Source organism: Aythya ferina (genome assembly GCF_964211825.1).
Source record: "Aythya ferina genome assembly, chromosome: 2".
Lineage (NCBI taxonomy): Eukaryota > Metazoa > Chordata > Aves > Anseriformes > Anatidae > Aythya > Aythya ferina.
In genome coordinates, this window is record NC_140297.1 from 6,829,647 (window position 1) to 6,842,289 (window position 12,643).

Genomic DNA, 12,643 nt, shown 5'->3' on the forward strand with positions numbered 1-12,643 from the left:
CACGAACAGGGAAGGTCCTGGTGGCTTCTGAAGCAGTAGGCAAATTTTTTAGTAAAGAGTTTGGAGATTTGGCCCCCAAAGTGCAAAAAGGAACCCATTACGGCCTCAAACATACCGATAACCTAACAGTAGTGTTTCCACTGTCCTGCCATACTTTGCCTGACAGAACCCTTGTGTCTTTTCTGGAAATCAAGCAGAGAGCATGCTGTTTGTGTTAAACACGTTGACTCAAGCTTTTGGCTGTGTTGCTTTCAGATGCACGAGAGCATGTCGTCTTCAGATGCTCTAATGTGACAGCAGAATTGGCTTCTAAAATTAAAACATGGCTGATTTTTCCTGATGGCTGATGTTATCTTCTCCATGCTTGCTGCAATGCCATGGATTTTGTATGAACCTGTACAGAATCTATCCATTTCTTAAGGGCCAAATCCTAAAGCTTCTTATTAGAAAAACTGAGGCTAAACTGAGTTGGTCAAAGCAAGGACTTTACAATTTTATCCACATTCCCTAACTTATTTAGCACTAGGGTATTAGCACTAGGGTATTTAGCACTAGGGTAGAAACTTTTAAAACTACTTTAATGAAATGTCCCGTCTGGGACTGAGCTCTTACATGGCTGAGGGCCTACCCTGAACATACAACCCCATGCATTAATAAATACAAGTTCATTAACCCTTTAAATATGGGACTTGGACCACTGTGCTACAGTGAGTGATGTAGTACAACGAACAAAATGACTGCATAACCTAAGAATATCCCACGATTTACACTTTTACAAGACAAAGTGCACACAGCTTGAGCGTGAAGCCCAGTATGCCTTGTATATCCTATGTCTTGACGTTTAAAAGCTGGAAGATATATATAGGTTTAATAACATTTACTCAGCTCGCAGTATTACTAGTCCTGTCATCCCTGCCCTCTTGGATCCTATTTGCTTGGATTGATCCTTTGTTTGTTTTGACCATTTCAGCAGCCCAGTTTACAGCCTGGTCCACGATCCATGGCAGCAGGGTACGCTGACATCTTCAGATGGCTGTATTCTTCCTCAGAAAAGAGGCACAGAGATCGTAACTTAAATCATTAAGCTCCTAGACCCTACCCTGCCGATCTCAGCAGTTTCCAGGCCCTATTCCCCTGGTTGAGGAGCAGCCTTGAATCAGACTTGAATTATAATGCAAATGCTATTCTTGGGCCTGATCCAAGTGTATTAAACCAAAAAAGAAATACCCTTTGACCTCAGTGACCTTCCAGTCAGATCCACACAGCTTTATTCTCTCCTTATTTTCAGTAATGTTAATCCCAAGTATTAACCAGCTGAAATTAAACGCCCAGGCTGCTCAGAAGTATCTCCTTACAGTCTTACCATGAATTGCTCTGTAAGCACTTCCCAAACAAGCAGAGTTGGCGGTATCAATAGTGTACACCGGTGCATTGAACACATCAGACAGGACCTGAGGAGTATCAAAGCTTCAGTTATAGCATGCCCGTGAAAGACAATAGGTAATCCCCTAACACTGCACAGAAAAACAAATGACTACTGTACACTCCAACCAAGCATTTGGGTACCCATGGAAAGAGGCACTGAACTTGTCGCACAATGGGGTATTGGTAAATCTGACCTAGAGATGTAACTGCAGCCAAGAAATGAAGCCCCATTTCTCTCCAAATCTCATTACTACAAGTTCAGAGGACTCTAAATTTGAGCATCACCTCCATCATAAGCCCACAATCTACCTAGGTACCTATCTAGGTAGATTTTGCACAATCTACCTGTGCAAAAGGCTTACATGAGGGCAAAGACATCCACTGAGGAACCCACAACTGGTTCCTCTTTCCCTCCATCAAGTTTATGACTGAGCCAAGAAGAAAGGAAGGAGAGAGGAGCCAGTTGTGTCTCCTCAGTTCTCAGCTTTGAAACAACAAAAGCTACAGCCATATGAAGGTCTACATTTGTCGCCTTTGCCTCCAGCACTCCCACCACATTACGGTTAGCAGGAAAAATGACACAGGAGCTGGTTACACAGGCTTTACACGCACTAGGAATCCTCCTGTACTTGTGGGATCCTTAGCTACGAAGACAAAGCAAGACTGCATGTTCTCAACTTTGCTTTGCAATACAAAGATAATTGTACAGACAAAGAATTGGCTATGATATCCAACAGACACTACAGTTACTCCACCACGCACCGTTCCACCCACTGCACTGAAATCTACACCAGGCATCTCATATTTAATGAATATATGCTCTATCCCCCACAGTGTAGGTATAAAGAAAAGAGATACAGAAGAGGAAAAATGAAGACAAGTTTGAGTAAGGACAAAAGAGGTTCAAGAACTTTTTTTCTGAAAACACCGCCAATAAATTCATTCCAAATTAAACAGACATTCTGGTTTCATCACCCTGAGGTCTGCAGGTGTCCCTCGGGCTAGGCAACGCAAGAAGCAGGTAGGAATTGAGATTTAACTTGTGATGGTTATTACTTTTACCAAAGGCTACAGTGTATCACCCAATTTACATCAGTATGTAAGAGTCTGAAACGAGACCAGCATCCAAGAATCCAAACCATTCAGTTTCATCATCTGCAAACCCCAATCCAGGAATTAACAGCCCCACCAACCATGGGCTCCAGGGGTTCATAAAAGATGAGGAAGGAATTCAATTCATATATGCTGTACAAGAAATAGAATATTACATTTCTAAAGGATTTTGCCTCTTTCTCTGAAAGGTTAGGTCAAATCTGCAAATCAAAACCTTAGAAAATCATCTATTTGGGGACTTTTAAACAAAAGTGACTTGTTGCTAATAGGATTCATTGAGAGCCTGAGCTTATACACTTAACACTCATATATATCTAACTTCAGTTGCAAACAATCATTGAGCAGTACGTGAGCTTCAGTGCTAGAGGACAAGTAGAAAATTAATCACAGTATCCATCAAAAAGTCCTCTGATAAAGGCCACAGAGTGCTGCTCCCACTGCCCATCCTGCTGGCCAGTAATACTGCGTGGTTTCAACACATCCCCCATCTGCTGCTTCATCTCTCCATCCCAAACAGGTGTTCCTTGTCTTATGCTTGAATTGTAAATTCCTGTGGACAACAGAGGTCTTTTGTTTTGCATAACTGCAGAGCCTTACACAATGCAGCTCTACTCCATCCTGAATGCTAACGAGTACTGTAATACTACAAATAATAACTATCTTGTGCCACATGATTATCAAATTAAAATGATTCAAAGTTCATATTTTTAGTATGTCATTTGAAACCACGATCTCTCTCATGAATAGTTTTAAAAGAAACTGTTAGAGGTTTTACTGTTAAAAATATTTCATTGTGTTTCATGTGGTCATTAATCAAGCACCAGGTATGTTATAAAAAGCTTCCCAGAACAGTGGAAAAAAGCTGCCCTACTATGGCTATATTTTTTAAGCACATTTTCCTAAGTTGCCTCCTTTACTATGTAAAATATAGGAGTTACTGAATGTTGATTAATTAAATGATACTCTTTTGTAGCCCTGGAACAAATTATCCAAAATTGAGCACGATAAGGGGGAAAGCTGTTATTCTTCATGCAACTGATATGGTTTCTGAGGTTTTGATTAAATTAAAAAGGAGGACCCAATTAACCAGTGATTGGATTAAGTGGATGACACTGTATTGATCATATTATTTTAAGACACCTCTAATGAGTTTTAAAAGCAGCTCCACTGTTACACTTGAAGAGCAAGCACCACAGCAGTCACTCTCTCATCCCCACAAATTTCAGCTCTGTTTCAAAATCCCATGTTATAAAAACATCCTGCTCTCTGCCTTCATTCCACAGCAAGGAGAACCCCTTGCACCTAAATACTGCTTTAAAAACAAACTCAAACTAAACTAAATTCAAAACAAACCCTACTAATTCGATCTCTTCCTTGACATACTCTTAGTGGAACTACTTCAGCAAGGACCAATGTTTTAAGCAATTAAGCCATCAGCTAATTTCCCAATGTCAAGTTCCTGAGCAAAATAACCAAAGCAGATGAAGAGAAGTGACATCTACAGGCAAAACATGCCAAATCTGTTGTGTCCCAATCAGCTCTACACCCCATGGTTATACAAACATGCATTTTAGATGACTGAGGAGAAAGTGAGCTCTTTGCTCTTCCACCTCCATTTATTCCAACTTGGGTTTCGGAGAATGGAGGCAGTGACTTTGTACAACTGCAATTGGCAAAGAGCGTGGTGCACAGCTGACTTGCTGTAGCTGATGGAAAGGGATCGGCATCCACAGAAAGTAAACGCCCTGTGTTTGACTAACTTCAGGGCCAGGACTCAGCCCAAGACTAAGACAGGTGCTTTGTGGTGCAGATGCCTACTTCCAGCCTCAGCGTGTGAGGCTTTAGTCAAAAGGAAGCTTGTCAGTGCAGTCAGTGGAGTACAGAAAGCTCTTTGGCTCACCCGGAGGGAGACACCTACGTCTGATAAGTTAAAACACCGTTTTCTTTGCACTGTAACTGCCTGGCTCTCCCCTGACTATTACAGGATTTTCAGTGACAGACCGCATACAGACATCGCATCACAGATGACTGGATTCAGACAACGTGAATCCTAACCCAGAGGTCTAATTCTGCGACAGCAAAATCTAGGTGAGAGGCCTCTCACCATCAGCAAGAGGCTTTGCTAAATCTCAGTGCTCACTTCTGCTAAGTAAAAAACTCCCCAGATCTGTTGTTAGTGGCTAAGTGTCCCCACCCTAAATGCAACGCCACTCCTCTAATGCTGATTTCACAAGGGAGGCCAACAGCTAAAGAAGCTGTAGAGATTAAACAAGCTTTCCATCACTTAGGAGGGTCCCTACAGGACAGGGCCAAAGTGCAGAAGCAGAGAGCACACCATACTCTGCTCCCAAGACATCTTCTTGAGACAGAGGATCTTAACCAGGGCTGGATGTGCAGCAACAGCAGGAGATGAGGAAGGTGGGAAGATGGAAGAGAGACTACACAGAAGCACAGCCTCCCCCGCAATATGTGACGCACTGCTAATACATAACAGCTGCTCAAAACAATAGGGACAGGGTGTTTTGGTGGTGGTGGTAGTTTTTTTCTGTCTGGTTGTTTTTTTTAAGTGTTCAGAACCAGCACAATCCCTCTGCAGTTTAATTCTAAGGTCCAACTCTGGCTTTAATGACAAAAACTACAAAAATATCAGGTATTTTAGCAAGCCTCTTCTTGATTTCTTTGCTGATTGATTTGACCTAAGTGGTGAGATCTGGAAATCACCAGTGTTTCAGATACACGTTCATGAAACTAGTCAAGTATATAAAAAAAAAATTAAACTTCAATACAAAATTAGCACTGGGCTAATGGTCTCTCCACATTAAACCTGACGAAAAATCCCAAAGATCTAAAGCAGATTCACAATCTCATACCCACACCTTCCTGTGCAGCTGCAGTGGTTCGAATTCTGTACACCAAAATAAAAATGCAGATAAAACTGTGCACTGAGTTCAATGGATTTCATTTCCTACTTACCTGTAATATCTTCTTATTGTGGGATGCACCACCAGTAGCCAAAATCCTTGTTCTGGGCACTGCAACGCAATACAACACATAGATCAGACTGAAATTGCATATTGTCGAGATTTGCACTAAAATCTCTGAACCAAGCAATGAGAACGAGGTGGTGGGAGTCAAACGATCTGGGCTCTCTCTCTGTACCTCTAATCTACCTTCTGTAAAAAAGGAGATAAGACTAATTACCCACCTTTCCAAGCCACATTAGAACACTTCTTTGGACAAGGCAATATAAATTTTGTTGATCTATTATTATTATAGTGCTATCAAAGTCTGGGAGATTTGCAAAAGAGATAGCCAATACGAAAGGCTGAGTGTTATTACACTACAGCTCTGGTTTGAGGTCAGATTGGTTTGGCTCACAGCTGTATATATACAAGCTGACAGATAACCTTTAAAATCAGCAGTATTTTCCAAACTTGTCTCCTCGTGACGTTCACAATCAGAATTCACTGAAACCTGAGCAATCTCTATGTGCTTGACTGACAAGGAAGTGTGTCAAAAGGCAATTAGAGATAGTCTAAGTCAATTCCACAAAATAAAAAATGATCTGAATCTTCATCCAATTCAAACCCATAGATTTGGAGGTACTGAGAAAAAAAAAATTACCCTGCATTCTTCAGTCTGTAAGGAAACCCACCCTTTCTCATCACGTTCTCGAATTTCTGTCCAATGCCTCATTATTTATTTGTGTGCATGCTCCTCTGGAGCACAACATGCAACAAGCCAGACGTCTATCCACAACCACAATTCAGCAAGGTGTTATAAGCATCAGGAGTCCAAATATCTCACTGAAATTCTTTAAAGGCTTAACACTAAATAAATGCATAAATACTTCAATATTTTATATTTTAAAAAAGACATGTTTAATTATCCTAATCTATGACAATAACACCATCCTCCTGAAAGGGAAATTTTAGTGTGATATTATTATGTTATTTTAACCTCATTTTTAATAAAAGCTAGAGATAATTTATTTCATAGAAAGCAAACTTGGTCAACTTTTACTGAGGCTCAAAATGACTTCTTGTCATTTTATCTTTTCAAGTACCTTAATGACAAGGCCTCTGAAGACAGAACCAGCAACAAAGAAGATGGAGCTCACAAAGGTTCCTCATGCCATTTCTCGACCCACTACTAGATTCTCAGGTGGAGTCTAAGACCCAGCTAAAGCATGGAGGACCCTATTTTGCTGATAAATTTAATTTTATTTTCCTCTTTGGAGGATATTCAGAGATGCACAAATTGGGTTTTAAAAGCCATTAGGATCTCTGTCAATGTCAGTAAACAAATAAAACAAACAGCAGAGCGATTCCTCAGGGAAAACAAGTTTCAATTATACCAACACATAGTGACAGATCCCTGCCAAGATTATCACAACAACATAATAGCACAGAAACCAGTGAAAAATAACTGGTAAGCCTCTGTTCCTAGAGACCAAGCTGAACTCTGAATGATTTGCCTAGTAGTTGCAATTCTGTCTTGCTAAAACCTTATTGTGAATATAAATTCTTGCCAAAGTACCGTATCCAGCACGAAACCACATTTCAAAGACAGCCAGCAAGACAGAATTAGAAATAAATGTTTGCTACACTTCACAGTGACTAAACAAACCCAATGAATGAGGCGTGCTTACTGCCCCCTGCCTCTGGAAAGGGGCTTTGTGTACTTCTGTGGTATCCCCATTGGGAAAGGATGGTGCACAAGACACTGGTGGTAAAGCCAGGCAGTGACCACCTCTGCCTGCCTTTGTTTTTTTTGCAAACAAATCTTAGCTCAGCTGCTTCTGGTACTTCCACCTGCATGCCAGCTCTCTGCCTTAGGGCTGCCGCTACACGACTTTCCAAAAGTTTTGGGATTCTGTCAGTAGATACTGCATCTTCTTTCACTGGCATAGTAACTGATAGGCCAGGTAGGGCTGCCTTGTGCCTTCAAGCTGACTTCAGTGTTCCTGTAACAGATAACATATCTGCATTAGGAAGTGAGGACTGGACAAAAGACTTCTACTCCTTGCTAGATCAGAAGATTCAGGTTTTGCATCCATTAGCATTTTATGCCATAACTATCTCAGGATATTTCTATATAAATACATTTCCCTAAGAAAAATAGGGGTAAAATTACACTGCACAAGTTATCCTATAGAAATCACCCATGAACCTACATTTACCCTACTTCTAGTTGAGTTAAATACCTAACAATAGAGGAAACAACTTAAGCCTAGAAGTGCTTAACACCCTGATTATCTGCACACCTATCTTAATCCAGACTAATTCTTTTGTAGCTAAACACTGAGAATTATTTCAGTAAATGTCTAACCTGCTGGATAAAAGAAACTGATGTAGTTTATGCAGTGAAGTTTCTGATGTTGGTTGGACATCTCAGGTTCTGAATGGGGTCAGTTTATGGGTACAAAAACACAGATACACATAAAAATAAATAAATAAATCCTATGCTGAAGCTACATAAAGGGCAAAACCATTCATCCTCCTCCACTTTGAATAAGTAGGATGGTTTGCTTCACCAAAACATATCCCAGTAGGCAACAGCCTAGTGAACCATAGCCATCACAATCTGACAACTGAATCTGACCCAGTGTGCTGGTGGGACTGGTCCATCAGGGCACGTAGAAGACAGATCTCAGGTGAACCCAGTGCTCCACACTTCCAGCAGCAGCTCTGTATGTGTCCAGAGCAGAAACAACAGCTTCACTGGTTGAGTTTTATTACAAACAAGAAGGTCCCAAAAGAATCGATCTGAATTCACTGAATTTTAGGTTTATTCCTCATTTCAATCTCTCCCTTGAGACTGGGGAAAAGGCATTGATCACTGATTACAGGATTGCCTTCTTAACGCCAATACTGTGTGCTTTACCGAACGGTGGACATTCGCTCTGAGGTGTGTAATTGGATACATCTTATAAATAAATAAAGCCCATCATTTATGTATACGGGGGCATTAACAAAGACATCGTTCATCCATCACTAGTGGTGTTCTCAGCCAGCTGCGTTTGAATCTGTCGGGAGCTACCATCTATCCCCTACGGCAGTGCACAGAAAGAACTTAAATACAGTGCTACAAAAAAAAAATAACAACAACTGTAAGAAACATAATTCATGAATTCAATTCTTTGACAGTTGAATCAGTTTAAACACCTTTTAATTAAAAGCTCCCTGCATAGTACCTAACCAACCAGTTTATTTCCTTCCTACTTAAAATTTTATGATTTTTTGAGCGCCGATACAGATTTTTAACCCTGTCTAGAAAGTGTTCACAGGGCATGGTGTCATCTTGCATCATGCACACCTTCCTCAGATCTATTATCTGCTGCGGAATGGGGTGACTAATTTAACGAAATTCAGTTAAAATAATAATTCCCATGGCAGCAGAGAGAGCGAGGGGGAGAAGAGGCAAGTAAAGAAGTTCACTTGCACAGCAAGATGGAGCATAAGGCTCCAAACACGACTGCGATGTTAGCCCTCCGAACGTGTTACTGCTCACACAGCCACCCCCACTCCGCCTTTCAGAGATCCAGCAAGAAGAATTGAATGATGTTAAAGTTCATCTCCTGGCTCTTGTTTTCAGTCAAAATATTGCTTTCATGGAAAGGCACAAAGGGGAACAAAAACCTGTCACTGAGAAGACAGAGAAATTACAGTGGTTTGTGTTACAGCAGTTTCAGTGCTCCCCAAAAGACTGAAGCTCTGTGCTGATGATGCCTTCCCAGAAAAGCAAGCAGCTTCATCATGTTCAGACAAAAAGTTGGGGGGTGTGGAAGCAGCAGAACAAAAGTTTTAGAAAGTGCAAACTCAAAGAAAATTGCCCACATGGATTCAGCACGTGGAACAGGAACCAGTGGCACAGGGAGAGTCACTCCGGAGCAGCCCAGCATCCCCTCCAATGGTCTTGGCACATAACCATAGCTATTAAGAGAAATAATCAGATGAGCAAACTCACATCAATCAGGTTAGTGCCGATGATTAGCACCAAGGAGGCTGGAGGTAGAAATTCACCCTCCTGTTCCACCAGGAGCGGGGTCGGAGCACAGAGCTAACAGGTCCAGGTGCTGAAATCGATGGGAAGACTCCTGGCCTCGAGGCTTTGGGATCTGGCTGTATTTCAGCTGACAGCAACAACGTGCCTGTGTCAGTCCTGAATTTTGCTAGCTCATGCATGGCCAAGTCAGAAAGCAGAATCTGAGGGTGAAAACCCTTCAACTTTTTCCTCTACATTTCCCAGCCCAGCCCTGATTTGTACCCCAAACTCCAAGCGCTAGCTGACATTCAAAACTCCTAAAAGACATTTCCAAGGCTTCATCCAAACAACTTCATAATGTCTTTCTCATCACAAATGAATCCATAAATAAAACAGAACAATAGAACATGCATTCAAAAAGCAGCTGATTACGCACACGAACCCACGCCAGCTATAAGCATGATTGCGAATAACTGCAATTTACAATTTGTAAGCAACAAGAAAAGTGTCAGCCCCTCCTTTATTTCTCTGATTAACTCCAAACACTATAATTTTAAAAAATATATTTTCTTGCTTTTCATTCAAGAAAAACAAAACAAAAATACATCATTATTTTGCCCCATTTATAAAGCCAATGTTCCAAAATCTTCCTCCTTGCAAATTAACTCTTCAAAAACTCGTGCTAATCATTCTTATTCAAATAAGCACTGTGAAACTGAACTCCCGCTATGGTAAAAGGCTTTTCTTGTCTATACCTTTCTAAATATGAAATTATGCAAGCTACAGGTTACCAAGTGACCCTTACGTCCCTGTGACTTCTAGGATTGGGTCCAAATGCACTTGCTGCTCTACCTTATTGTGCTCTGTTACTTCTAGCATCTCCAAGCATTTTGTAATACAAAAGAAACAGACTGCCACAGCCTTCAGCACATTAGACAACATCTGATTTTTAACTTTTTTTTTTTTTTTTAATTTAGAGATCCATACAACTGCCCCAGTGAAAAAACTACAAGCTTGAAGCCAAATAATAAAACAAATTCATCCATCTTTACAATACTAAGAAGAAGAGTAATTCGTAAAAGCTTTTCCTGGCTTATAAGCAAACTTTTCATATTTCGTTAACAGACTTCTAATTTCATCGCGGGTTTCAATTGCTCAGCTGCATGTTAGAAGTTTTCCAGGCACATAATTTATTTTTATTTTTTTTTAAATGCAGTGCCCAAGGAAGAAAAATAACTTTTAAGGACAGAATTGATCATCAGCCTGTATGGCTACAGCTCCTATCAAAGCAGCTGTAATTCAACAGGAGAAAATAAAAGCCTTGATTTTCTCAGCAGCAGTGACAAATATGGCTAATATCCTCAACATTTACGCTACTTACATAGACAAAGTCTCTACAATGATGTAGGGAAGAACAAGCATGATTCTTCTTGATCACACTGCTGCAAGGCAAGAATCATACCACTACAATGAGCTGATGTGCACATGCCTAAGTAAAACAGAGTAGAAATGTTACCCATAGTCAAGATTCATATGCTACTGGCAGTCTAGATGGCCTTGTGTTCTCATGCAACAATGCTGACTCCTAAGAGGAGAGATTGTTCTTTGTGAAGATGCCAAATTCAGCTTTCCTAAGACCCTGCTTCAATAAAGACAAAACTTCGTATTTCACAGCCTGAAACTTAAAGACACCAAATCACCTAACTCTGAAATTCTTCTTAATCTAACTCACTTCAGACAGGAAAAAGCCTTCCCCGTTTTAATGGATTTCAGGAAAAATCAACGTAGAAAAAAATGTGTACAAAAATTATCTTTTTAACCTCACCTTACTTCATTGCAAATTACCCCAAAAACACAAATAGTCCAAGACGTACTATAGGGAACCAGAAAAAAATTACGATACAACCCTGCTGACAATTCAACTTCATTGACTTCAGCTGAGTTACGCAGCAAAGAAAAGTTTGGTTCATGAACGCTAAAGACTTATTTGGGAACAAGCTGATCAATAGTCATAACAGTGCTATAGCATACATATTGACAAGTGCACTATGAGACCTCTGGAATATTTGCACTTCTTGTAGAAATACTTCAGAGCTGCAATTGCTTATCAATTCGCTGTGATTTTTATTTTTTTGAAGACATGGATCTCTATTTGACGGAATATTTTCTTGAAGCCTGGGCTAAATTCCAAGTGTAACATATAAAAACATACCCACAACTCAGCACTAGGGTTTACAGTAAGCAGTTAAAAAAAAAAAAAAAAAAAAAAAAAAAAAAAAGGAGCCGATTCAGGCCAGAAGTTTTCATAGATACAAGCTGAATAATTTGGGAAAACCTTCCTGCAGAAGCTTTTAAGGAAAGAGGCAGAAAGCAAACAAGAAGGAAACACTTAAAATCTATTTGGTCAAGACTGAAAATGTACTTGGGGAAAAGTCCTCTCCTGAAGACATTATTACTAGATGTAATTTAATAAATACTTGCTATCTCTTTGACTTGTATAAACTCTTGGTTCTGAATTAATACCTTATAGAAAAAAATAAGTTACCATGAATTAGTGAGGTAGAATGCATTCACTTACCAACAGAACTGGTTTACATCAAGTTGATTTATTTATTTTTTTAACACTCAACGTTTTCATCTTTTCTTTATCCAAAGTTTAAATATGGTAAGAACTGTGGAACTCAAAAATAGTGTGTTGGGAAAAAATACTAATCTGCACAAAAACTGTTCAGCAGTCGTCCAAACATCCATGAAGTAGCCAAGGCTGCCAAGGCTTCAATTAAAGGCTCAACAAAGTGTCACCTGCTTTGATTTACACCATGCCTCTGGTAATTATTCAGAGACTCTTGGCAACACCTCTGTGTTCCCTCTCCAGTTCAGAATTGTTGTCCTTCAGCAAATAAACATTACATCTGGAACCAATGGGACAAATTAATTGATTCTCAAAAAATGTTTTCAACCAGAACTTAGAGGAGACCAAAACTTAGAGGAAACCCAACCTGTGTATTTGAAATCTAGCCATTACATCCAGCTATTTAATAATCTACCGACAGAGAGCTCCAAAAATGTTAAAGGTCAGAAAAGACCATCTGCTTTAACGAGGTCACAAAACTTCAAC

General features: G+C 40.0%; 1 protein-coding gene across 7 annotated transcripts in view; it reads right to left on the bottom strand.

The window, feature by feature from the left end:
* Positions 1–12,643, bottom strand: part of XYLB (xylulokinase) — an 82,218-nt gene that overhangs the window by 9,023 nt on the left and 60,552 nt on the right. For 6 of the 7 annotated variants that reach the window (XM_084507835.1, XM_084507831.1, XM_084507833.1 and 3 more), the window contains 2 exons: positions 5,512–5,570; positions 1,364–1,451 (listed from right to left, as the gene is read on the bottom strand). In XM_084507835.1, coding sequence (XP_084363961.1) covers positions 1,364–1,451; positions 5,512–5,570 — 147 coding nt within the window. Of the gene's footprint in view, positions 1–1,363; positions 1,452–5,511; positions 5,571–7,352; positions 7,505–12,643 lie in introns of all 7 variants that reach the window. The other variant, XR_014689104.1, reaches the window with a different exon arrangement.